This window comes from Mesoplodon densirostris, chromosome 11 (assembly GCF_025265405.1).
Source record: "Mesoplodon densirostris isolate mMesDen1 chromosome 11, mMesDen1 primary haplotype, whole genome shotgun sequence".
NCBI lineage: Eukaryota > Metazoa > Chordata > Mammalia > Artiodactyla > Ziphiidae > Mesoplodon > Mesoplodon densirostris.
Genome location: NC_082671.1, coordinates 71,448,325 through 71,471,065, shown reverse-complemented (window position 1 = coordinate 71,471,065; position 22,741 = coordinate 71,448,325). Strand labels below are relative to the sequence as shown.

The following is a 22,741-nucleotide window of genomic DNA, read 5'->3' as shown; positions in this document are numbered from 1 at the left end:
CTCTTTGGATCCACCTGCCTGACATCTGTGCTCAATAAATATCCAGTGGATGATTGATTTAACAAGGTAGCAAGAGACTGAACATTTTGGGAAGAGTTCTCGCAGTTGCTATGATGACTTAACAAGGTAATGCTTCTAAAGTGCTTAGCTGTGCAGGGCACAAGTAATCATTCAAAAATCATTTGTCGAATGGATGAATAAGTGTTTTCAATTTTCATTTTCTGTTTTCATTTTTATTAGCTGTGTGGTTTGGGCAAATTACCTAACCTCTCTGAACCTTAGTGTTTTTCACCTGTTGTCTTCCTTAGAGGGTCATGGTGTGGATTAAGAGGTGGTATATTATATACAAAACGTCTGGCGCATATTAAGTGCTCAAAGGAGGAAGAGGCAGATGTGGACGGAGGCTCTGTCCAACCCCAGAGCTGGAGCCTGGCACAGTCATATTCTCCATGTCCGTGGCTGAAAGAGAAGAGCATCTCCAACCCCAACTCTCCCCATCCATCCTTCTCCACCTCTGGTCCTTCCTCACTACCCCCACCCCACCCCACCACCATCTGCATGCTTTCCCTTCTCTTGGGCATCCAGTCCATCATTCAGCTCTCTGCCCAGGTGCAGGCTGCTCCCGCTCTTATCAAAAGGCACTCAGGAGGGCTTCCCTGGTGGCGCAGTGGTTGGGAGTCTGCCTGCCGATGCAGGGGACATGGGTTCGTGTCCCGGTCCGGGAAGATCCCACATGCCGCGGAGCGGCTGGGCCCGTGAGGCATGGCCGCTGAGCCTGCGTGTCCGGAGCCTGTGCTCATCAACGGGAGAGGCCACGATGGTGAGAGGCCCGCGTACCGCAAAAAAAAAAAAAAAAAAAGACACTCAGGAACCCATTTGCCGGCTCCTCTCCCAGCCCCGAGCTCCCTCCTACCTGCTCCCGGCCTGTCCCAGACAGAAGGGGGACAGAGATAATGAGTGAGGCTCCTCTGAGCATAACAATGAAGAAAAGGAGTCGCGTTCAGCTGATGAACAAATGAGGAAGGGGGCTCAGAGGGTGACGAGGTGTTGGGGCGATGGATGCTGGGTGGTCGGAGGCTGGTGACACTCGGCCTACAGCAGGGGATGCTGGGCAGGCAGGACTTCCCCTGTGCCCCTCCCTCCTTGCTGAGTTAGAAGGTCCCTTTGGATGAGGCACCGAGGCAAGGTGGGAAAGCAGGAGGCAAGTTCAAGTCCCCGTTCTGCTCTGCACTTCTGTGTGGCCTTGAGTGAGTCACTGACCACGTTGGGCCTCTGTGGCCACATCTGCGTCATGCCACCTTTTTGTGTGCCAGGCCCTGGGATCCAGCAGGGAACCCCACAGACATGCCCTCGGCATCTTACGATCTCTGGGACACATGGCTGTGAATTAGCTTGTCATACTCCCCCTCCTTTTCACCTGTGATGGGGAGAGTTTAGGGGCTCTGACCCCAGCTGGGGGCATGGTCCAGGTGGCTTTCCTGAGGATGAAGAGGACTGAGCCAGGGAAAGAGGGGTGAGGAGGGCAGGAAGGGTAGAATAGTCTAGGCTGAGGGACCAGCTTGGAGGGAGAAGGCAAAGATGGAGGATGGGGTGGGGGAGAGAGAGGTCAGGCTGTCCCTGGGGGCAGGGAAGGCTGGGCTTGGCTTTTGTTTGTTTCTTTTTTTTTGGTGGTACGTGGGCCTCTCACTGTTGTGGCCTCTCCCGTTGCGAAGCACAGGCTCCGGACGCACAGGCTCAGCGGCCATGGCTCACAGGCCCAGCCGCTCCGCAGCATGTGGGATCTTCCCGGACCGGGGCAAGAACCCGTGTCCCCTGCATCGGCAGGCGGACTCTCAACCACTGCGCCACCAGGGAAGCCCCTGGGCTTGGCTTTTTATCTTATAAAATGATTTATAGAATACTTTATTATAAATATATTTTAAATATATTACAGAATTATCAATAAAATAGGTTTATTTTATTCTATAGAAGGCGCAGTCACTGGGTAGTTTCAAGCAGAATGATGTGACCTGGTCTGTTTTGGAAAGGGCCCTTGGCAGCTCTGGGTGGAGAATGGATCGGGGAGCGGGAGATGAGACCAGAAGACTGGGTAGGAGGCCGCTGCAGTGGTCCAGTGGCCGGGGCAGCTCCCACCAGCGTCTCTCAGAGCCTGGTTGAAGCCAGGGCATACAGTAAACTGCCCCGTTTATAAAAATGCCAAACCTGAGTTACCAACAGCGACTGGCAGAATCACCTCACTGGAAGAGATGCCAAAAATGCTAATTGGAGGCTCTTCACAAGTGTGAGACTCAGGCCACATGGCTCCATGGAATAGTGCCCCTACCAAGCCCACGGCCGCCAGGGACGAGGTGGACTTGGCAACTGATGACCGGGGTGTCACTTGTCATGACACCTCCTCTGACCGCACCACTGCTCCCCCCGCCCCGCAAGGTACCCCGACCTTGTCCTGCCCAGGCTCTAGGCAAATCCTTTCCAAAACAGGGCCCTGGAGCCAATGTCCTGTGTCCCCTATGAGGTCAAACAAACGCGTTTGGTGATTGCACCACGTGCTGCTCCGGGCCGGGTCTGCATCATGGTGTGCGGGCTGTCGTTTGGGTGCAGGGCGGGAGGCGCTGAAGGCCACCCCAGACCAGCGGTAGCGGCAGCTGTCACTGTTCCTGACCCGTGTCCTTCTCGCGGGGCCCTGTACTGGTTTCTGTGGGAGACGCTCCGGCTCCCCAGCCCCTCTCCTGTAATCCACATGGGCCACGCATAGGGCGGCCCCTCTTCATCTGCCCCGTCCTCAGAGTCCAAAATTGGGCCCCGTTAGACTTCATATGGAAACCCAGGTCGGCCCTGGTCCTGACTGCTGTCACAGGCGCGTGTGCACACACGTGCCCTCACACCCACCAGCTCACACCGTCTCTTGCTCACACGTACTCACACGCTCAGGCTCACCCAGGCCCACTTCCAGCCGCTTGACCTCTGGCTCACCTGCTGCCTTCTCAGCCCCCGAGGCCTAGTGCCAGGCTGATCCCCGGCAGGGCAGCCCTCCGGGGCTTGCCACTGCTTTGGCCCAATTCCCGGTTCTGGCCCCAAGTCCCCTCCCAGGCCTGGGAGTGCTGGCTCTGTCCGGCTGGGAAGGTGGCCCATCCATCCCTGCCTCTCAGCCTGGATGCTGATGGGTTTCCTGCCCAGGTCATCCTCAGTGAGAACTTTCCCTGACGGCCCCACCCAGGGCAACACCTCAGGGCCCAGGGGAAGGTCAAGAGACACCACTGGGTATGGGGTCTGGAAACATGACACGGGAGGGGAGAACACTGCTCCAGTTCCCAGCCCAAGGCTGGTGTGGGGAAGAGCAGAAGCCATCCTGCAGGGCCGCTGCCATGCTTGCCCACCCAGCTTCCCTCCCCTCTTCTGATTTCCACGGGGATCTCTCTCCCCTACTCTTCTCCAGACTTGAGCTTTCTGTGTCACTGACCCTGCCTGTGTCCATAGATGGGCACCTTCCAGAATGGGCCAATCAGGGCTCCCATGCTTCAGGTCGCCGTGACTGGTCCAGGGAGGGATGCAGGCTCTGGAGGTGGCTGCGGGGTTGGGGTCCTGGTCCCACCACCTATTCACAATGTGATCTTGGGTGAACGTGTAACTTCCTGTGCCTCAGTTTCCTCATCTATACAATGGAGAGAATAATAGTCCCCACTTCATAGGGTTGTTGTATAGGTGGAATCATGTAAAAGGGCTCAGTGCAGAGTAAGTGCTCAGTAAACATGAGCTACTGGTATTAATAGGATTAAATTTGGGGCCTTCTGATGGAGTGATTGCAAAAGAGAAGCTCTTTTTTTTTTTTTTTTTTTTAACTGATATTCTGAATAGACACCTTGAGCGGCTGGAGGAATCTTGTCATCAGGAGGGAGAGCCTGCCTGATAATGAATCCAGCACAAAGGAAAGCAGTGCCCAGAGATGGGGAAAGAAGGACTTAATCCTGATGAAATCACTTAAGTTCCTTGATCCAGCTGTTCCTGAAGATCTACCCCTGGACTATTCAGGAACATAACCAAGTCTTTGTTTTCTTTTCCTTTTTTTCTTAAGTTACTTTGAGTTGGGTTTCTATCATTTGCAACAAAAAGAGTATTAATGAGTATCCATCTGTCCATCCATCCATCCATCCATCCAACCATCCACAAGTCCCAGCTGTGTGGGCTTAGACACATCACTTTCTCCAAGACTCAGTCTTTGCACCTGTAAAACAGAGTTTCATCACCTACCTTATGGGTGGTTTCAAGGATGAATGGGCAACCCACGTGCCAAAGGCCAAGGAGGGGCTCAGTAAATTTCCCTTCCATTTCATCTTTTCTGTCTGTATCCTGCCCTATCCCCGTGCAGGTGTGCCTGGAAGGCCGAGGCAGGAGCCACACCCCACCAGGTCTGGTATCTCTTAAGCAGCAGAATCTGATTGGTTACAGCCTTTATTGTTTCTCCATCATTTTCCAGAAGAATGGTGTCCTTCAAGGGCCACAAGGGACAGGGGTAGTAAAAATAACATAAACAAACTGAACAGAAAGGCAGGAGGGCAGCAAGTGGGGCTGAGATCGGGTGTTTGGGGCGGAGAAGGACAAGACCTGGGCAGTCAGAGCCTCTTAGCTTTCAGCCACCAGAGCAGAGAATTCTGCAAAAGAAAATGACAGAGGTGAGTCAGAGGTGGTCCGTGCAGCAGAGACTGGCCAGGACCTGACTGTGGCCCCCGCACCCCCCACTGGTGTTTTCTCTTGATTCTCGAATCTGCTGCAGAAGGGAAAGCTGAAGTGATGGAGCAAGTGAGCGTGGGGATGAATGAATGAATGAATGAGTGAATGAATAAAGTGAGATGGGAAATGATGAGCCTACCATATCTTTCGCTTCACGATGTCATGTCACCCACAAATTATTAGTAATAATAACTGTAATAATAGTGGTGATGATAGTTTTCTGCATGTTAATCATGTCTGTCCCTTTTCTAAGGGCTTTATATACAGTATCTTATTTGACTCTGACAATAATCCCATATTGTGCATTTTATCATTATTCCCCTTCCACAAATGAGGAAACTGAGGCTCAGAGTCCAGCAATGTCTACGATGTCACACAGCTAGTAAGAAGCAGAGCCAGGCTTCAGACCCAGGTGTGTCTGACTTTGGACCCTGAGCTCTTTCACAGCCACTTGTCTTAGCCCATGAGGGTCACCAGCAGGATCTAAGAAGATATAGAGTCCCCTTGCCCTAAACTTTCTGATTTAGAAGATCCGGGGAAAGGGATCTGGTGAGCAGCCAGGAACCACTGTGTGTTCCTCCTCATCTGGGGGACGGAGCCAGACCCTGGAGCCGTGACCTCACCTCAGAGGGGTGAGTGCACCCAGGTGCTCAGAAAGAGCTGGTCTCTGTCTCCTCATTAATCTTCGTGAACACTCAGGGATCTGGGAGTTATTATCCCCATTTTACAGAGGGGAAAACTGAGGCCCAGGGAGGAGAAGTGACTTTTCAGAGTGTCCAGGTTGTAAGTGGCTGAGGATTCAAGCTCTGGGGTCCAGACCCCTCCGTGTGGGCTTGCCTGCAAGCCACAGTGCCCCCCGCCCATCTCCCCAGCAGTGTCCATCTGCTCTGCTTAGCCTTAATATTAACTAAGGAGGTCAGAGACTGGTGTCAGCACCAGGGGTTGATCAGATGTCCTTCTATTGAATCCAACTCCACAAAAATGAAGAAAAGGATGTCCCAACCAGGTGAGGGGAGACACAGGGGAGCCGGAGATGGTCCCTGCACCCCAGGAGCTTCTGGAACAAGATGATATCAGGAAATGCTCTGTGCTGCTGGCCTTTTCTCTGAATCTCAAGCACGCCTAGGGCATTCACACCGCAGGATATTTGCACCTGCCATTCTCACTGCCTGGTACACTTTCCAGGCTGCCTCACAGCCAGCTCCTTCCAACTTATCTGGTCTCAGCTTAAACGTCACCCCTCAAGGGGCCTTCTCTGACCACTCTGGCACAAGCAGTGACCCACCCCTACTGCGATCCTCTTTGCTCTCATCATTATTTATTATATTCCCAGCACTCACCACTCTCGAAATACTTCTGAGTATTTTCTTGCTTATTCACTTGCTGTCTGCCTCCCCCATTGGACCATAAGGCTGCAGCCCCACTGGCTTTGTTCCCTCCATCCCACTTCCTGGCTCCACAGCTGACACCGAGGGGACCACATGTGTTTGTGAAAAGACGTGAGAGGCACAGAGACTTCGCATTCACAGGAGAAGAGGTGCCTTCTATTTAAGGGATCAGGAAAACCTTCAGAGGAAAGGTGGCTTCTGATACAGGTCTGTAAGATGCAGGATTCCCATAGAAGAAAGCAGATGGAGGGGTCAAGGCTCAGAGGGCAGGATGCAATGGGGTGTATTTAGGAAAGACCCAATAGCCGTGCTGGGCTGGCCTCTTGTGTGATAGGACGAGCTCAGCTAAAGAGGCCTGGGCCCCTGAATCTGGCTCTTCCCCTGACGGGCTGTGTGACCTCAGACAAGGCGCCTAGCCTCTCTGAGCCTCACTAGCATCATCTGTAAAAGGAAGGAAGGTCGGCTTTGCTTCTTGATCCAGAGACAGTCAGAAGAGAAGTGCTGGTGCACAGGAGGCCTCATCCCGCATTGGGAACCCCTCTGCACCCCTTTCCATGTCCTCTCAACTGTGGGGCCCTCGTGTGCTGGTTAGAAGGGGTGCTGCTCACTAGCCAGGTCTTCTGAGACCTTTATTTGGAAGATTTATTTTAGGAGAGTCTTCTCTGTTGTTTTTCTCTCCAGGGGACAACAGAGGACAGAAGGAGCTTGCCACCCTCTCCTGGAGATGCCAGGTCCCCAGCCTGTCAAACACTGGGGGGCATCAGGTAAGTCACCATCGCCTCTGGAAATGCAGTGTTGTGATGTGGGGACAGCGCAGGTGGGGATCAAGAGCTAGGCTTCGAGGCCCAGCCTGGCCATGTTTGCTGGGAAAGGTCCCCCTCTGGGCATCTGCTCCCCCATCTGCCCGTGCAGTGAAGAAAGGGGGTGGTAACAACTCCTAGTGAGAGACAAATGAAGAACTGAATGTGAAGAGTCATGTACCAAAACGTTCACTGCAGCTCTATTTACAATAGCCAGGACATGGAAGCAACCTAAGTGTCCATCATCGGATGAATGGATAAAGAAGATGTGGCACATATATACAATGGAATATTACTCAGCCATAAAAAGAAACAAAATTGAGTTATTGGTAGTGAGGTGGATGGACCTAGAGTCTGTCATACAGAGTGAAGTAAGTCAGAAAGAGAAAAACAAATACCATATGCTAACACATATATATGGAATCTAAGGGAAAAAAAAAAAGGTCATGAAGAGCCTAGGGGTAAGACAGGAATAAAGACACAGACCTACTAGAGAATGGACTTGAGGATACGGGGAGGGGGAAGGGTAAGCTATGACAAAGTGAGAGAGTGTCATGGACATATATACACTACCAAACGTAAAATAGATAGCTAGTGGGAAACAGTCGTATAGCACAGGGAGATCAGCTCGGTGCTTTGTGACCACCTAGAGGAGTGGGATAGGGAGGGTGGGAGGGAGGGAGACGCAAGAGGGAAGAGATATGGGAACATATGTATATGTATAACTGATTCACTTTGTTATAAATCAGAAACTAACACACCATTGTAAAGCAATTATACTCCAATAAAGATGTTAAAAAAAAAAAGAAAAGAAAGGCCACAGGAGGTATCTGGGGCTCCCCTGAGGTATGTCCCACCCTCCCCAGGCTTAGTATGAAGCACATACTGTAAGAACCTCCCAGTGTAATTTCTTCAATGCACATGGTTATGTAAAACGTTAGCATTAGGAGATGCCGGGCGAGGGGGATATGGAACTCGCTGTACTATTGTTAGACCTTGTCCGTCAACACAGCTAGAAGTATTTAAAAATTACAAAGTGAAAAAACAAAAACCACCCAAACCAACACGTGCTATCATCATGGAAATGACCTGCCACTGACCCCCGCCAGGTGGAGGGCTCCTCACCTTTCTGGGGTTTGACCCGGGAAATGGACACCACTCTCTCCTGTCCCCAAGTAGTCCCTGAGGCCAGGAAAGGCAGGTGGCCTGGATGTAAGGGCCTGGGTATCGACTCAAGGTGGGAGAGGGGAAGGGTTCTCCTGCTGGCCCTGAAAACCCTCGGAATCACTGGCTGAACGATCACAGTGACAGGAGTGCAACCCGAACACGAAACATTAAGAATACCTCTCACGGGCCAGATGTCAAAGCATCCGCTTTCTCAGTCACGAGCTCCTCTGATCCTACAGCACCTCGCTAAGCCAGGTGGTTCTTTTGAGATGTCTTTTATCGTTAGTACTTTGATTAGTGTTGCCGATTTTTATAGAATTAAAAAATTCTTATTTTTAAGAATCACTTCCTCCACGGGAGAGACTCTTTTGTCTGCGTTTTACAGATCGGGAAACTGAGGCCCAAGAGTCAAGTAGCGTGACCAAGATCACACAGCGGACGTGATTCAAACTTCCCTCTTTACCCTGGAGGTTTCCGATCTACCTTGACCTAGGTCTAGAGTGACACAGGAGTCAGCTCAAGTATCACCACCCCCATGACTGTCATATTAGCCGTTTTTTATTACTTCATGGTACTTAGCACTCTCTGAGAATGATCTTATTTATGTACGTACTTACTTTTTGTCAGTTTCCCCCTACCAGAACATAAACTCCAGGAGGGCAGGGGGCGCTGTTCACTGCTCTCCTAGCAATAGAACACACCTGGCCCCCAGCAGGTGCCCATAAACAAATGTCAAATGGGTGGACAGATGGATGGACAGATGGATGAATGGATGGCATGGCTCATGAGTCCTTCTCAGGGTTCAAAAAGTACCGACTTACTGCATATAATTCAGCCCCGGGAGGTGAGTGGGATGATTCCCATTCTATAGATGGGGAAGTGGAGGCCTGTAGAGGTCAAGTGGCAGGATCACGCAGAAAAGAAGGGGCAGGAGCAGGAGTTGGCCTGAGGTCCCATGAACACCCCCTACATCAAGGTGGAGAGGCCATTCCTGATGGCGCTAGCATCCCAGATCGGGTGGAAGCATGAACTCTCTCCAGCTTTAACCTGCCATTTGATCTGGAAAACTAGCCAGAGCCAGTAAAGCCTGTCCTTGGGCAGTGAGTTGCTCTGTCCTGGGAAAAAGGAGACATGAGTCCATCCACCAACATCAGCTCATGGAGTGATTGGCAAGAGGGGAAGTTGGTCCTTACCGTTTCCTGACTTCCATCTACCTGCCCCCTCCCCCCAATCCTCTCCCTAGAAGCTACAGGTTCTTGGCTGCACCTCAGCAAAGAGCCTGACCATCACCTTCACACCAGATGGCATTTGGGACAGTCAGCATGAAGGGGACCAAGGGACACCAACCAAGGGACTCTCCAGCAGTGGCAGGTCAGACATTTTGGAGCCTGACTATGGGAGAGGTTTTGGACCTGTGGGGTTTTCAAAAGCCTCTAAAAACAGAACCCTGAGATCCACTGTGAAGCAGCCAGGTGTCACAGTGGTACATGCCCTGGCTTTCTGAAGAGAACACAGGATTCTAATTTTGTCCACCCAGAACCTGGAGCAGGGCACTTTGGAGACAAATTGAAGGCAGGAGTCACCTCTTTTGTACCTTTTGTACACCTCTTGGGGCAGAGCTCGGGAACCAGCCAATTAACTAATGCCCTCCTATCAAAAAAAGTCTCCTCTAAAACATCCAGGTCTCTCCTGAGAGAAAAACAAATGAGCAAACATGCAAAGACCCTGTAAAGTCTAGGTCAAGTGATTTAGCGGTAGGATGCCGGGATGCAGAATGGGCATCAGAGGATGGGGCTCTGGTCTTGGTTCTGCTCTTCACTCGTGTCCCTGGACAAGACACCTCACACTTCCACGTCTCTGTTTTCTTATCTGTGCAGCCTCGGGTCTAGAACATGCCTTTCTAGCTCTCCTCCGGAGTTTGGAGCAAGGGAGCTGGGAGTCAACCCTCAACTCCCATTTCTTGCTTCTGTGACCTGGGACTAGATACTTCACCTGACTGTGCCTGTTTCCTCATCTGTAAAGTGGGCCTCCTTGGGTTGTTCAGAGGAACCAGCACTACATCCCTTGTCGCCGGCCTGATCCATAGCCAGCATGCAGCATTTGGTAGCTGTTATTATCAAGATGCTTCTTTAGCTCCAGCCACTTTATTTATTTATTTTTAACACCTTTACTGACGTTTAATTGCTTTACAATGGTGTGTTAGTTTCTGCTTTATAACAAAGTGAATCAGCTATATATATACATATATCCCCATATCTCCTCCCTCTGGCGTCTCCCTCCCACCCTCCCTATCCCACCCCTCTAGGTGGTCACAAAGCACCGAGCTGATTTCCCTTTGCTATGCGGCTGCTTCCCACTAGCTATCTATTTTACATTTGGTAGTGGGTATATGTCCATGCCACTCTCTCACTTTGTCCCAGCTTACCTTTCCCCCTCCCCATGTCCTCAAGCCCATTCCCTACATCTGTGTCTTTATTCCTGTCCTGCCCCTAGGTTCATCAGAACGATTTTTTTTTTAAGATTCCATATATATGTGTTAGCATATGGTATTCGTTTTTCTCTTTCTGACTTACTTCACTCTGTATGACAGACTCTAGGTCCATCCACCTCACTACAAATATCTCAATTTTGTTTCCCTTTATGGCTGAGTAATATTCCATTGTATATATGTGCCACATCTTCTTTATCCATTCATCTGTCGATGGACACTTGGGTTGCTTCCATGTCCTGGCTATTGTAAATAGAGTTGCAATGAACATTGTGGTACATGACTCTTTTTGAATGATGGTTTTCTCAGGGTATATGCCCAGTAGTGGGATTGCTGCTCCAGCCACTTTAAAACCAAGTCCATGAAATGCCTGGCTGCTGCCCAGCACAGGGGGAGGATGCCACGAATGGCACTGTAGCCTTTATTTCTTGGCCTTGTTTTTGCCATCCCCCACCATTTCCTGTCCTGCCTGGCACCTGCCGACAGCGTTGCAGTAATCCTGGAGTTGGATCTGACTCTTGTTCCATCACTTTCTGGCTGGGTGGCCTTAGATCATCACCTGACCTCTCTGAGCTTCAACTTTCTCATGTGTAAAATGGATATGATAACGCCGACGTGCACAGCTATTGGGAAGACCAGATGAGAAAATACAGAAAGATGCCTGGCACATAGGAGATGGCTTATAAATGTTAGCTCCTTGGATATCCTCAGCACAACTGGCACAGGCTGGAGCTTTGAAATAATAATAACAATAGCCACAAAAATCCCAAAACTAAGACAGGAAGATGTAAACAGACAGAGGACACGGGATGCCCAAAGAGCAAGTTTCTGACACTGTCTATCCCATCCGAGTTAGGATTCCATCCCTAACATGCCTGCCCACAGACAGTCAGTCTCTGCCCCTCAGTTTCTACGTCTGTAAAATGGGGACAATGAGAGTATCTCCTCATACGGCAACAGTTGAGGACTACACGAGGTACAGTGGTGCCTGGCACACAGAGGGAGCACAGTTAAATCAAGTCTTACTGTTGAGGTGTGAGGGAGAATGTTCCTGGGTAGAGGGGGGCGGGATCCAGAGTCCTTCCTCCTATAAAAATGCAGGTACAACTCTACCTTTGCCAAAGAAGCCTCACCTGAGGCCCCTGGGGCCAGCTCCCTGGTATCTTCATCATTCAATCAGGAAGAGACAAGGGGTGGGGCTGGGGCTGGGGAGCAGCAGGGAAAGAGTCAGAGGATGGGCGGACTCACTCCTCTCCTTTCCCTTAAGAAACTGAAATTAGCCTAATGAGGTCTGTCCCCGTTCCAGGCACTGTGGGAATTGGACCAAATTAGAAGCTATTGACAGGTGAGAGCATCGCTGCTGATAGCCCGAGGTGAAAATGAGATGAACTTTGAGTCAGCTCCTGGAAGACTCTCTCCTCCCCTCTGTCGTGATGACCAAGATGAAGACACCGGCCTCCGCTTTATCACCTCACTTCTAAATAGCTCCCAGGCTGGGTTTCTTATAAATTGGTATTGCAAACAGGGATCACCTTCCCACCCCAGAGAACAGGGAGGCTGGGTCATTTGGGGTCTAGCCAGACGGCCGCAAGGAGTCGGTAAACAGTCCTGGGGGCACACTCTGTGCTAGGCACCGCCCTGCGAGCTGCCCCATTTCATCCTTGCCAGCTGTCTTATCCCCATTTTACTTACAGGGAAACTGAGGCCGAGAGTCACTCAGCCAGGAAGATTGTAACTCAGGCCTGGCTTGTGGCAGGATGTGTCTCTTTCTCAGAGCTTGGAGTTGAACAGCCCTGGGTTCTTGAATCATGCTGTAACCTCCAGAGGCAGGAGAGGGATAAATGGAGAAGGAGGGTCTTCTTTCTGCCCTCACTACTGCTCCTTTTCTCAGGAGGGCAGTTATATAAGGAGTGCTGCTTTCCCTCCTTTGGCTAAATCTTATCTAGTGCAGCATAAGGTGGGGAGTTAGGGAGAGTCCACATGGGAATAAAAACGAGCATCTTGCTAAGTACAGAAACCATTTATAACTTGAATGTCCCAGCTCAGCCTGGTGGAGGGAGTGGTAGACTCAGGAGACCTAGGTTCCATTTGGCCAAGGGCTTGCTGTGTGACTTTGGCACTTCACATCTGCTGGGCCTCACTTTCCACATCTCTCACTGGGGACCACAGACTCTGTCCCCCAGACCATACTGGGCTGGGATGAGGATGTAATGAAATAGGACAAAACACTGCATGACTTGGGGCTCTGCCATCAGGGCTGCGGGCTGGCCCCGATGTGCCTATCCTGCCTTGCTTGGAAATCAAACCCCATAGGGGCTGGAGGGCTGGAATTACAGGGAGGCAGGCACGACTCTCCTTTTATCCCTCTCAGTTTCTTCCCATCTTAGACTCCATTTCATTTCCTTTGAGAGTGGGTATTCCACTATTTCCAAAGGGTTTTGAGATAGCTTACAAGAGAAAGCACACAAAACAAGAGGAAATGAACCATTTCCAGAACACTCACAATTCTTGCAACAACCTTTGAAGGTGGTTATTTTTAACCCCGCTTTGGGATGAGGACAGGGATGTCCAGAGAGAGGAGAAGCCTTGGCCATTCACACTGCTGGTAGCGGCACTCTACAGGTTGTATTTTCTGCCTGACTTCAGGAGTTTCAGCCCGAGGGCTTACTCCCTCCCTCCTGCCTCCCACGTTAAACATGCTACTTAAGGATAAAAGAGAACAGATTTTTGCCAGAAGGAAGCAGAAAAAGCAAATGCCTTTAGGCATGCGGAAACGACTGCAAGGGTCAGGCAATCATTATGACTAAATTTTTCAGCCACGGAAACAAAAGCAAACCACAGGCTCTTGAGTTGGAACAGGCTTGAAGCACAGGAAACAGGCTCTGCCACTGGGATCAGGTTTCAGGAAAACTAACTAGGATTGAGTGTGTGCATGTGTATATGCGGGGTATGCAGTTCCTGTCGACAGCATGGCGGGGCAGAGAATGTCAAGGTTTGAAGCAGCGCCCCAATGCTGAGTAGCTGTGTGATCCTGGGCAAGTCACCCCACTTCCCTGAGCCTCAGTTTCCTTGTCTGTACAGTGAGGGCATGTCTTGTGATGCTCTTGTGAGGACGGAAGGAAGTGTCACACGGATGGTACCCACTATTCCCAGCAGCCTGCATGGTCCATGCGGGCAGGTATTGGGTATGGAGAACCCAGGCTGTGGACACATGCAGGGTGGCAGAGGGTCCTGCTAGGACCTCTGAGTCTCAATTTTGGCTCTGCTACTGAGGGACCCTGGGCATGTTCCTTAACTGCTCAGTGCCTCAGTTTCCTCAACTACAAACTGGAAGAGGGATGGCATCTATTTTCTAGGATGATTATAAGGCAGTGGTTCTCAAAGTGTCATCCCCGGACCATGAGCACCACATGGGAACTTTGTAGAAATGCAAACGCTTGGGCCCCACCCCGGACTTAAGGAGTCAGAAACTCTGGGGATGGGGCCCAGCCATCTGTGTCGTGAAAAGCCGTCCGTGATTCTGATGCCAGGTGCTGTTGGAGACCCGCCATGGGGAAGGACAGTTACTTGAGAGAGAACCTGCTACTTACTAGTCTCACCTGTTACTGATCCCTGGGTTTGGGGGCACCTTCCACCTTTGATCACCTTCTCCCTCCTTTTCTGCTTTAAATCCCCCCTTTACCAGCTCTACACCAGGCTTTCAAGGGTGGCCATCGAGAATCAGTCGACCACATCTATAAAAGTCTTTGAGCTTCCTGGAAGTAGCTGCCCAGAAGTGGGAAAGCAAAGGGCTGTTATGAGAACTTTGTCTTTCTACCCACTCCCATCAACCTGTGATCCTAAAGGACCTGGTAAATATCACTCACCTTCAGAAGGGCAAGCAGTTAGAGACGGAGGCAGTATCCCTGGTTCTAGAATCCCCTAGCACCTGCAAGCCCCAGCCCAAGTGGGTCTCCACTCTTAGTCTGTGGACCTCTCCCTATACACCATACTTCCTCATCATTGCATCCCCAGAACTGGACACATTCATTCATCAAACTTTCCTTGTGCCCCTACTATGTGCCAGGCCCTATTCTAGGTGCTGGGGTCAGAGCTGAACAAAACAAAGTTCCTGCCCTTGTGGACATGACATCCAACCCAGTGGGAGAGACAGGGAAGCAATCAATAAGTCAATAAATAAAATCATCTCCAGTAGAGGCTCTTTGACTTTGAATAAATGGATGAATGAATGAAGCAGGCAGCACAGGGCATGTGCTTTGGATCTGGACAGACCTGAACTCAGATCTTGACCTTGTTTCTTCCTAGGCAAACTCTTAGCCTCTCTGAGACTCAGTGTCCTTATCTATAAAATGGGGATAGTAATAGTATCCTCAAAGAAACGGGGAAGATTAAATGAGTAAAATGCTAAGCACAGTGCCTGGCACAAAGAGGACTCCATGAAGTTAGATGTCATTGCTATCGTTATTCAAGGTCACATAGCTGAGCCTAGGTGCCAACCTGGTCCTCTGTCTAGAGGTGTATGCACTGGGGCACCTGGAGAGTCCCAGGGCTGGAAGGGACCCCAGTGATCAGCCAGTGATCTGACCCCTGATTTTAAAGAGCAGGCACCTGAAGGTCAGAGAAGTTCTGTGACTTGTCCCAAGCCCTACCGGGAGTTGAAGGCATCCTCCAGCTGGTGGACAGGGCTCAGCCTCTTTGGCCTTTCGAGGGAGTGGGCAGCAAAGCAGAGAGTCTAAAGTAGAAAATTCTGGGCCCACGAAGGGCTCTTCTTCCTATCCCGCTGTTTATGAGGCACCATCACACCCATCCTTCCTGTCGCCCTCTGGATAAAGTACTGTGTTTGGCGAGGGAAGCGGGGAGGGGGCGTGTCTGCATCTTCCCACCTCAAAAGCATGAGGTGTGGGCCCCCCTGCCTCGGGTGATCTGTTCTCATTGCCCATTTCATCTCTTGCCCCCCTGTTTTGTTCTGCCCTGATTTCCAGACTTTCACCAGGTTGGCCTGAGCCTGGACTGTGCTGGCAGACAGACCTGGGTTTGAATCCATGTCACCTTGGGCACTGGAGCTGCTCTTTCTGCATCTGCATCTATGTCCTCTGTCATCCTAAGGTCAAATGAGGTGACATGGGTGCAGAGTCCAGCATCGGGCCGGGCGCACGTTACTCACCCTGGTAATAATTCTCTCTCCCCTCCCACCCTCAGCAAACCTACCTTCTTGCCCCTTTCTAAACATGCCCTAAACTTCCCAGCCTTAGTGCCTTTGTGGATTGATACCAAGGCCCCGCCTGGACCTCCCTCCACCTGCCCTCCTGGCCTGTGGCAGCCCTGCCCGTGGTCTCCAGATCCGCATGGGTGCCCACTGTCTCCCTCTCTGAAGATCTCATCTGCACCTCCTGGCCTCTGCCTGGTATTACTGTGTGTTTGTGTATAAATCATAGAGCTGTAAACATCGTGCAGGTAGAATAGAAATAGTGTTGCAGCCGCTGTTTACTGAGTACTTACTGTGCGCTGGGCACTGCACTTAACACTGCCATACATCGTGTCACAGAATCCTCACAAAATCCCAGTGAGCTATGTGTTGTGTTGTGATGCCCAGTTTATAGATGAGGGCTTTATAGTCGGGGCTCAGGGGCACCCGGCCAAGAAGTGGTGCCTCTGAGGGTTGGGTCTAATTCCACTTTGCTTCCCCCACTGCCCAGCACGGGGTTGCTACTCAGTAAGTATCGGTTGGGTCTGATGGAAGAGTTGAGTTAGTGCTTTAAGATCTGAGTTGGGCAGTTAGGGAGGCAGGGAAGCAGGCCAGGATCTGGCCTGGTTTCCCTTCACCGTGTAGGTTGCTTCTGAGCTGTAGCATATTGGCTGCAAATAAAAACGGGAGGGAGGTCCAAAGGCATGAGCTGGGGTCTCGGGGGGACCCGAGCTCAGGGTGGAAGTGTCCGATAAGTGACTTAGTGAGGATGGGGGTGTGGGAGAGACACACGTCTCACTGGAATCACCTGGACCAGCCACGCTTTTCCCTCCAGCGCCCTCTGCTCCACCTCCTTTAAAGCCACCTCCCTCTTTCCCAGCCACAAGAAGTGCAGCTGGCATCAGGAGGTCAGGCGGCTCATTGCATCTAACCTTTCTAGAGTTTCTCCATTCTCATTTCTGGCATAAAAATTTAATAAACTATGCCCACGTTCAGACTCCTTGTACATTTCCCAAGGCAATGCTGTGTCTGCAGCCGCTTAATTTTCACAACGAGCCCAAGCAGGTCTTAGGATAAAACTGTGCACCCCGTTTGTCCGACACTGGAACCTAGGTATGGAGAGGTGATGGTCAAGGTCACAGCTGGTGAAGGGCAGAGAGCAAGCAGAGCATAGGGGGCTGGACTTCACACTCAAGCTACAGATATTTATTAAGTGCCTGCTTTGGGTTGGGTATGGGCTAGCCACTGGGGATACAAGGATGAATACAACCTAGCCTCTGTTAAAAAAGTAGTTAACAAACATGTATACAGCAATTCTTCTGTGCCACTGTTCTACACACGTCACACATGAACAAATGTAATCCTCTGACGATCCTATGAGATAAGAACTGTCGTTATCCTCAGTTCAGAGATGAGAAAACTGAGGCCCAGAGTAGTTACTTGAATCACCCCAAATCACACAGCTAGCAAGTGGCTGGGCTGGGATTTGAACCCAGACAGCACGGGCCCAGAGGCCAAGCACCTACACATAGTTTTCTCTTAAATTGGCAGAAAGGACCGTCACGAGGACCAGCACTGATATGGCATAGAATATTGGACAGAGATATTCAGAACTGGTTCTAAATCCCCGCTCCCCCACATATGTCCTAGCTCTTTGAACAGGCCAAGCACCTTCAACCTCACTTTGCCCATCTGCAAAATGGATATGATTCCCAAGGATGTTGTGATGCTAAGAAAGATAACGATGCTGGGATGTGAATGCTGGTTAGATCTGAATGGAGAAGGATGTGGGATGGTGGACCGCCAGCCCCTCGTCTGTTCTGAAAGCAAAGTTTGAAAAGCAAGGTCAGGCCAGATGTTCCTTCTCCTAATTCCCAGCTCATCCCTGGCTGGCTGTTTTTTCCTGGCTCTCATGCAATTCTGAAATGGTATATTTGGGTGAAACCGAAACAGGTTTTGAGGCTAAGTTACAGGACACCCAGGACAAGATGCTGAGGAGGATAGGAGATAACGAATTTCCATCCCTGGAATCTGAGAATGTGAGAGTCAGTAGGTCCTGGGGGATCAGTTGGCCTCGTTTCCTTGGGTTACAGATGGGAGACTGAGGCCCAGAGCAGGAGAGAGACTGCCCAAAGTCACATAGCCAGTTGGGGCAAAGCTGGGACCAGAACTCAGGCAAAAGTACAGACAAAGTTCAGGAAAAATCCCAAATTCTCCTGGATTCCTTACACAGCAGGGAGAAAAAAAAGAATCGATTCCTTTTGGGTTATTCAAATCTAGAAAACAATATACCAGTTTTTTCTTTGCCTGGCTTACATGAGAGATCTCTCAGACCTAATGGATTGGCTTTTTTCTTCTAATCTTGGGGAGTGAGGGACAGCCCCTTCTCCCCTTCCCATGGTGGAGGGACATAGCTCTGAGCTTTTAGCATCCAAACATCCTGAGATCCACCACATGCCCAGGTCATGGCTACTCACCATCGACCCCAATCTTGCCATCCCCATCCTTGTCTCCAGCAGCCAGCAGTGTCTTGATTTCTTCAGCAGATAGGTCTCTGGCATCTGGGGAGAAGCCTTTCAGAATGGATCTGGAGGAGGAAAGGGAGAAAGTGGGGAGGGAGTCAGGCCAGGGTCGCCTTGCAGGAGCACCGTGTGGATGGTGGGCTGGCGTCTGCACAGGGGAAGCAGGCGGCTGGGACGGGGTGAGCAGCGAGCACGCGTGCCGTTGTGCTGGGCCAGGTAGCCCCACCATGGCTATGCTTCGCGGGTAAGCGTGCAGGGAAGGACAGGCTGTCCTCTGCGAAGGGTTGCCCTCACTTCAGCCAGGGCACCTACATTTGTTTATTTATTCAGCCAACACAATAAACACAAAAGTGTCTTCTCTGTGCCACGGTCATGCTGGCAACGGGGGGCACAGAGATGATCTTAGGAAGCCACTTGAAAAAACAGGGAGGAGGCCATGTACTCTGGGAGAGACCACACAGTGTGATGGATGCAATGATGGGGAAGTGGAGAGCCGTGCTTGAAGGATGCATCCATTCACCTGGGGGTGAGGGGAGGAGTCAGGAGAGGCTTCCTGGAGAAGGTGATGCCTGGAGGATAGGTAGAAGTCAGCATCTGCGTGTGTGCATGCGTGTGTGTGCACATTGGGCATGGGAGGGTGGAGGAGAAGGTTCTAGACAAAGGTTACCCTTGTGGGATGGTTTCAGGGAGAGACAGGATGGATGGGGAAGTCCCTACTTGGAAAGCCCCTCTCCACACCCTCTCCCTTCTCTTTCTGACAAAATTCAAGGCAGTCTTGGCCAGAGTGTTACATAAAGCACAGAAGGGTTGGCAGACATGGGCAAGGTAGCCAAGAGGGTGATGGTGGGAGGTTTTTTTGCAGATGTCATCTTGCATTTTCCTAGTCATAACCTTCTCTGTCTTGCTCCTAGGACTCCTGAACCCCCAAAGCTGGTTCTGCATCCCTGACTTGCCCAGAAACTGTTCTAGCTGCTGGTACAGAAGGGTAGGGGTCTGCAGGATGGTAGAAGTTGCCTTTTAGAGGAATGAAAAATCAATGAAATTCTCAAGGGAGCGCTCTCTGTCATGCCTATGGTGCTAGGCAACGAGAAAAACCGCCTCTTGGTTTGTATTCAATTATTAAGTAGCATCATTCCATTAGCAATATTAAGTGGCTATAGTTTAATCTCATTAGTTGCACTTTCTGCTGAGGATTTTATTTTCTGGAAGCAACAGCGATCAGGCACGGATGGTTATTTTCTGTGAAGGGTGCAGAGAGACGGGCAGCTGGACAGGAACTCCAAAGCAAGAGCGCCAGCCCCCATCCCCTCTCCCAGAGCCGCAGGCTGGGCAGCCCCTGCAGGCCTCAGTTTACCCCAGCTCCTCCTCCTCGATGAAGCCACTCTCGTCTTTATCCAGGATGTGGAATATCTTCTTCACTTCATCCGGGCTCTTTTTCTTCAGTCCGACCATTTGGAAGAACTTTTTGTGGTCGAAGGAGTCGACAGCTGTTGGGGGGTGGAGAGAGGGGGTGAAAATGAGGACAGACAAGGGGCCTGGGGAAGGGTGGGAGAATGTGGGTGTCACAGCATTTTGATCGCCTCCACAGGGCCAGTCCTGTGGGATGGCAGAGGCACCCCTCCACGGGAGGGCTGAGGGAGCCCAGGCCAGGTGAGGAGGCTTGGCCCAAGGTCGCACAGTGGCAGAGGTGGCCTTGCACCCACATCACCCTGGCTCTCCAACCAGACCCCACCCTCCACTGTACCCTTCACTAATGGTGGGGGTAGCATTTGAAGGCAGAGGGGCTTCCTGGTTTCCATGAAGCCTTTTGGGTGGCGGCTGAGTTGGGGTGGGCAGGGGAATTGGAGGCGGTGTGAACATGATGTGTGTATGCTGCAGGGGAGAAGGGAGGGTCGACCTTTTTCTTGGTCATAGATTGTGTGAAATCTATAGAAAGTCAACACAGAGAGGACAAGTTTCTCTCAAGGTCACACTGTAGGAGGAGGAAGGGGACGACCCAGAAGCCCCCGCTTTGCTGCAGAAATCCATTCTGGTGGGAATGAGGGCGGGTGTTGGAAGGCTCCCCAAGAATTCCCAGTTAGGTTTCTTCTCCGAGGGAGCAAGATGGGTCAAGAGGTGGGTGGGCTATCGCAGTGCCCTGGGAGGGTGGCTTCCCAGAGTTTCTTCATGCCCAGGGGAGGGGTTGCCAAGAGAAGGGAAATGGGAGCCCTCCTCCAATTTTCTATGTCCCGAGCTCCTTTTTAAGGACACCTGAGAAAGGAAACTTTAGACCAAGTAACTTATGTGTGTGTGTGGGACGGGGGTGGCGGGGTAGGGGCTATCCCGCGAAGACTCACTGTTCCCTCCCTGGGCTGGAGGGGAGGAAAGCTGCTCTGTCCACCTCAGACACTAGGTAGGGGAGGGGTGGAGTGGGCAGGGACAAGATCCGGAGGTGACCCCCGTGCTAATTCCTCTGCTGCCCTGCCAGGTGATCTTGGGCAAGTTTCTAGCCCTCACCCTGCCTCAGTTTCCCCATCTGGGTGACAGGAGGGAGAAGGAAGGTAAGCAGCTAAGCGCTCAAGTCCAGGGCAGCTCAGAGACATGAGACTGCCGGCTCCCCTCCCTCGGTGCCCGAGGAGGCTGGAAGTTGCAAGCGCGGAGGATGCTTCTCGCAGGGCTGAGCAGAGCGGAGCGCCAGCTACGGGAAGGTCACCTCGCTCGCTCGCAGATCCGTTGCGGGGGGCTGAGCTCTGAGCCCCGGAGAAGGGTCTTGGACATTCAGGGAGCCAGGAAAGAGGCCTGTCTGGAAAGGGGTCGCGTGGAGAGAAGCATGCGCACCTATAGCCCCCTCGAAGTGCCTTGCAAAGGAAGCCCCCTCCAAGTGCCTTGCAAAGGAAGCCCCGAGCGCCCAAAAGCACCCAGAGGTGCAGCTTTCCACCCCTGTCTTCGCCCTTGGTCCGGGACCTGGGTCCTCGCAGCGTGGCCACCCGGCCTTTGGCGCCCGAGAGTTTCGGTTGTCCGGCAGGGCGCACGGCCTCCCCCGCCCGCTCCCTGTGCCAAGTCCGGCCCCGGGCAGAGTTTGGGAAATGCCGTAGACCCCCTTCCACGCTCCACCAGCGCCCCGCGGGATGCGTGGGCAGAGGAGCGCTGGGGAAGACTGGCCGGCTGCGGGACGCACGGGGTGCAGGGGCCAGGGTGGTGGATGAGGGGAGAGGGATGCGGAGGGAAGCGCGCTGCTCACCGGTAAAGGCTCCCACTGCCTTCGTGATGTCCTCAGCGTTGAGAAAGTCTGTCATCGACATCCTGCAACTGTTTGAGCTGGCAGAGCAAGTGCGAAAAGATTAAAAAGTGCTTTTCTCATCGTTTCTGCTCATATGACCTGCGCTGCAGTGCCGCGCGCTGGGCGCACGCCCGCCGGCCTGGCGCAGAGCCAGGGGGCGCGGGGCTCTGCGCGCAGCCAGAGCAGCTCAGTCCTGCCGCGCCGCCGAGCTGCGCGGGCCGGCCCGGCGGGCTGGCGAGCTGTTGCCCTGCCGCTGCCGTCCCGCCCCGCCGGGGGGCCTTGGGATCCCAGGGGCTGCGGCCAGGGCGCCAGGGGAAGGGGCAACCTCTGGAATTTACCGGGCGCCCGCGTCCCCAGCCGGATCTGGAGGGTTCTCCTGCCGTCAAGGGCACGCAGGAGGCGCCGGCCTGGTGCGGCTCAGGGTCTCGGATCAGCGCACCTCCGAGGATGTCCCGCCGCTTCCGGGAGGATACCGGACTGGCAGGGGCCAGGCTTACACCCTCGTGGGCCCCTTGGCCCTGCTCCCATTCTCTCTCCACTCCTACCTCAGCCTCCGCTCTGTCTCTCCTGGATGCAAATTTATGTTGCAAAATCTGAGCGCTGAGGTCTGGAAATCTGACCCACTGGACGGGGTGGCACGGATAGGCCGGTGCTGCTAGGGCCCTCAGCGGGTGCCCCATCCCACATTTGGCCAGGGGAGCACACACAGAAACAGAATTTTTTTTTTCCCGTAGTCTGACTTTTCAAAGAACACTTCTCAGATCCCCACTAACTACTTGCTTCCCTGGTCTCCTGAGCCAAGGAGAGTATAGTGCGGGTCCAGACTCCTGCCCCCATAAACCAACGGGGATTGGTGGGGGGGGCGGAGAGGCTACTTGGAGTCTCTGTACACCCTCCCCCCACTTGGAGACCAGAAGGCCTATGCCTGGGGAGAGGGTGGCACCCTCAGACTACACTTTCTAGACAACCGAAGCAGGTTTTATGGCCTGAACTTCATCTCTGGGAAATGTGACACTTCCTAATCTTTATGCAGCCAGTGACCAGTTGCATTCTTTCCCACGGTCTCCAAAGGATTCAGGCTGCAACCAGCTGTCTCGAAAGTGTGCAGAGCACGGGACAGGGAGTCAGGGGGCCTGGGTTCTAGATCTGGGGCTGCACTAAGTCCCCATGTGACCTTGGGTCGTGACCTTCCCCATCTCTGGGC

General features: G+C 52.2%; 1 protein-coding gene across 1 annotated transcript; it reads right to left on the bottom strand.

The window, feature by feature from the left end:
* Positions 1 to 4,620: 4,620 nt before the first annotated feature.
* On the bottom strand, positions 4,621 to 21,559 carry PVALB (parvalbumin). The gene is made up of 4 exons (XM_060114219.1): positions 21,499 to 21,559; positions 19,633 to 19,765; positions 18,234 to 18,343; positions 4,621 to 4,649 (listed from the first exon to the last, which is right to left on the bottom strand). The coding sequence occupies exons 1-4, from the start codon at positions 21,557 to 21,559 to the stop codon at positions 4,621 to 4,623; spliced, it is 333 nt and encodes a 110-aa protein (XP_059970202.1).
* Between the last annotated feature and the right edge of the window lie 1,182 nt (positions 21,560 to 22,741).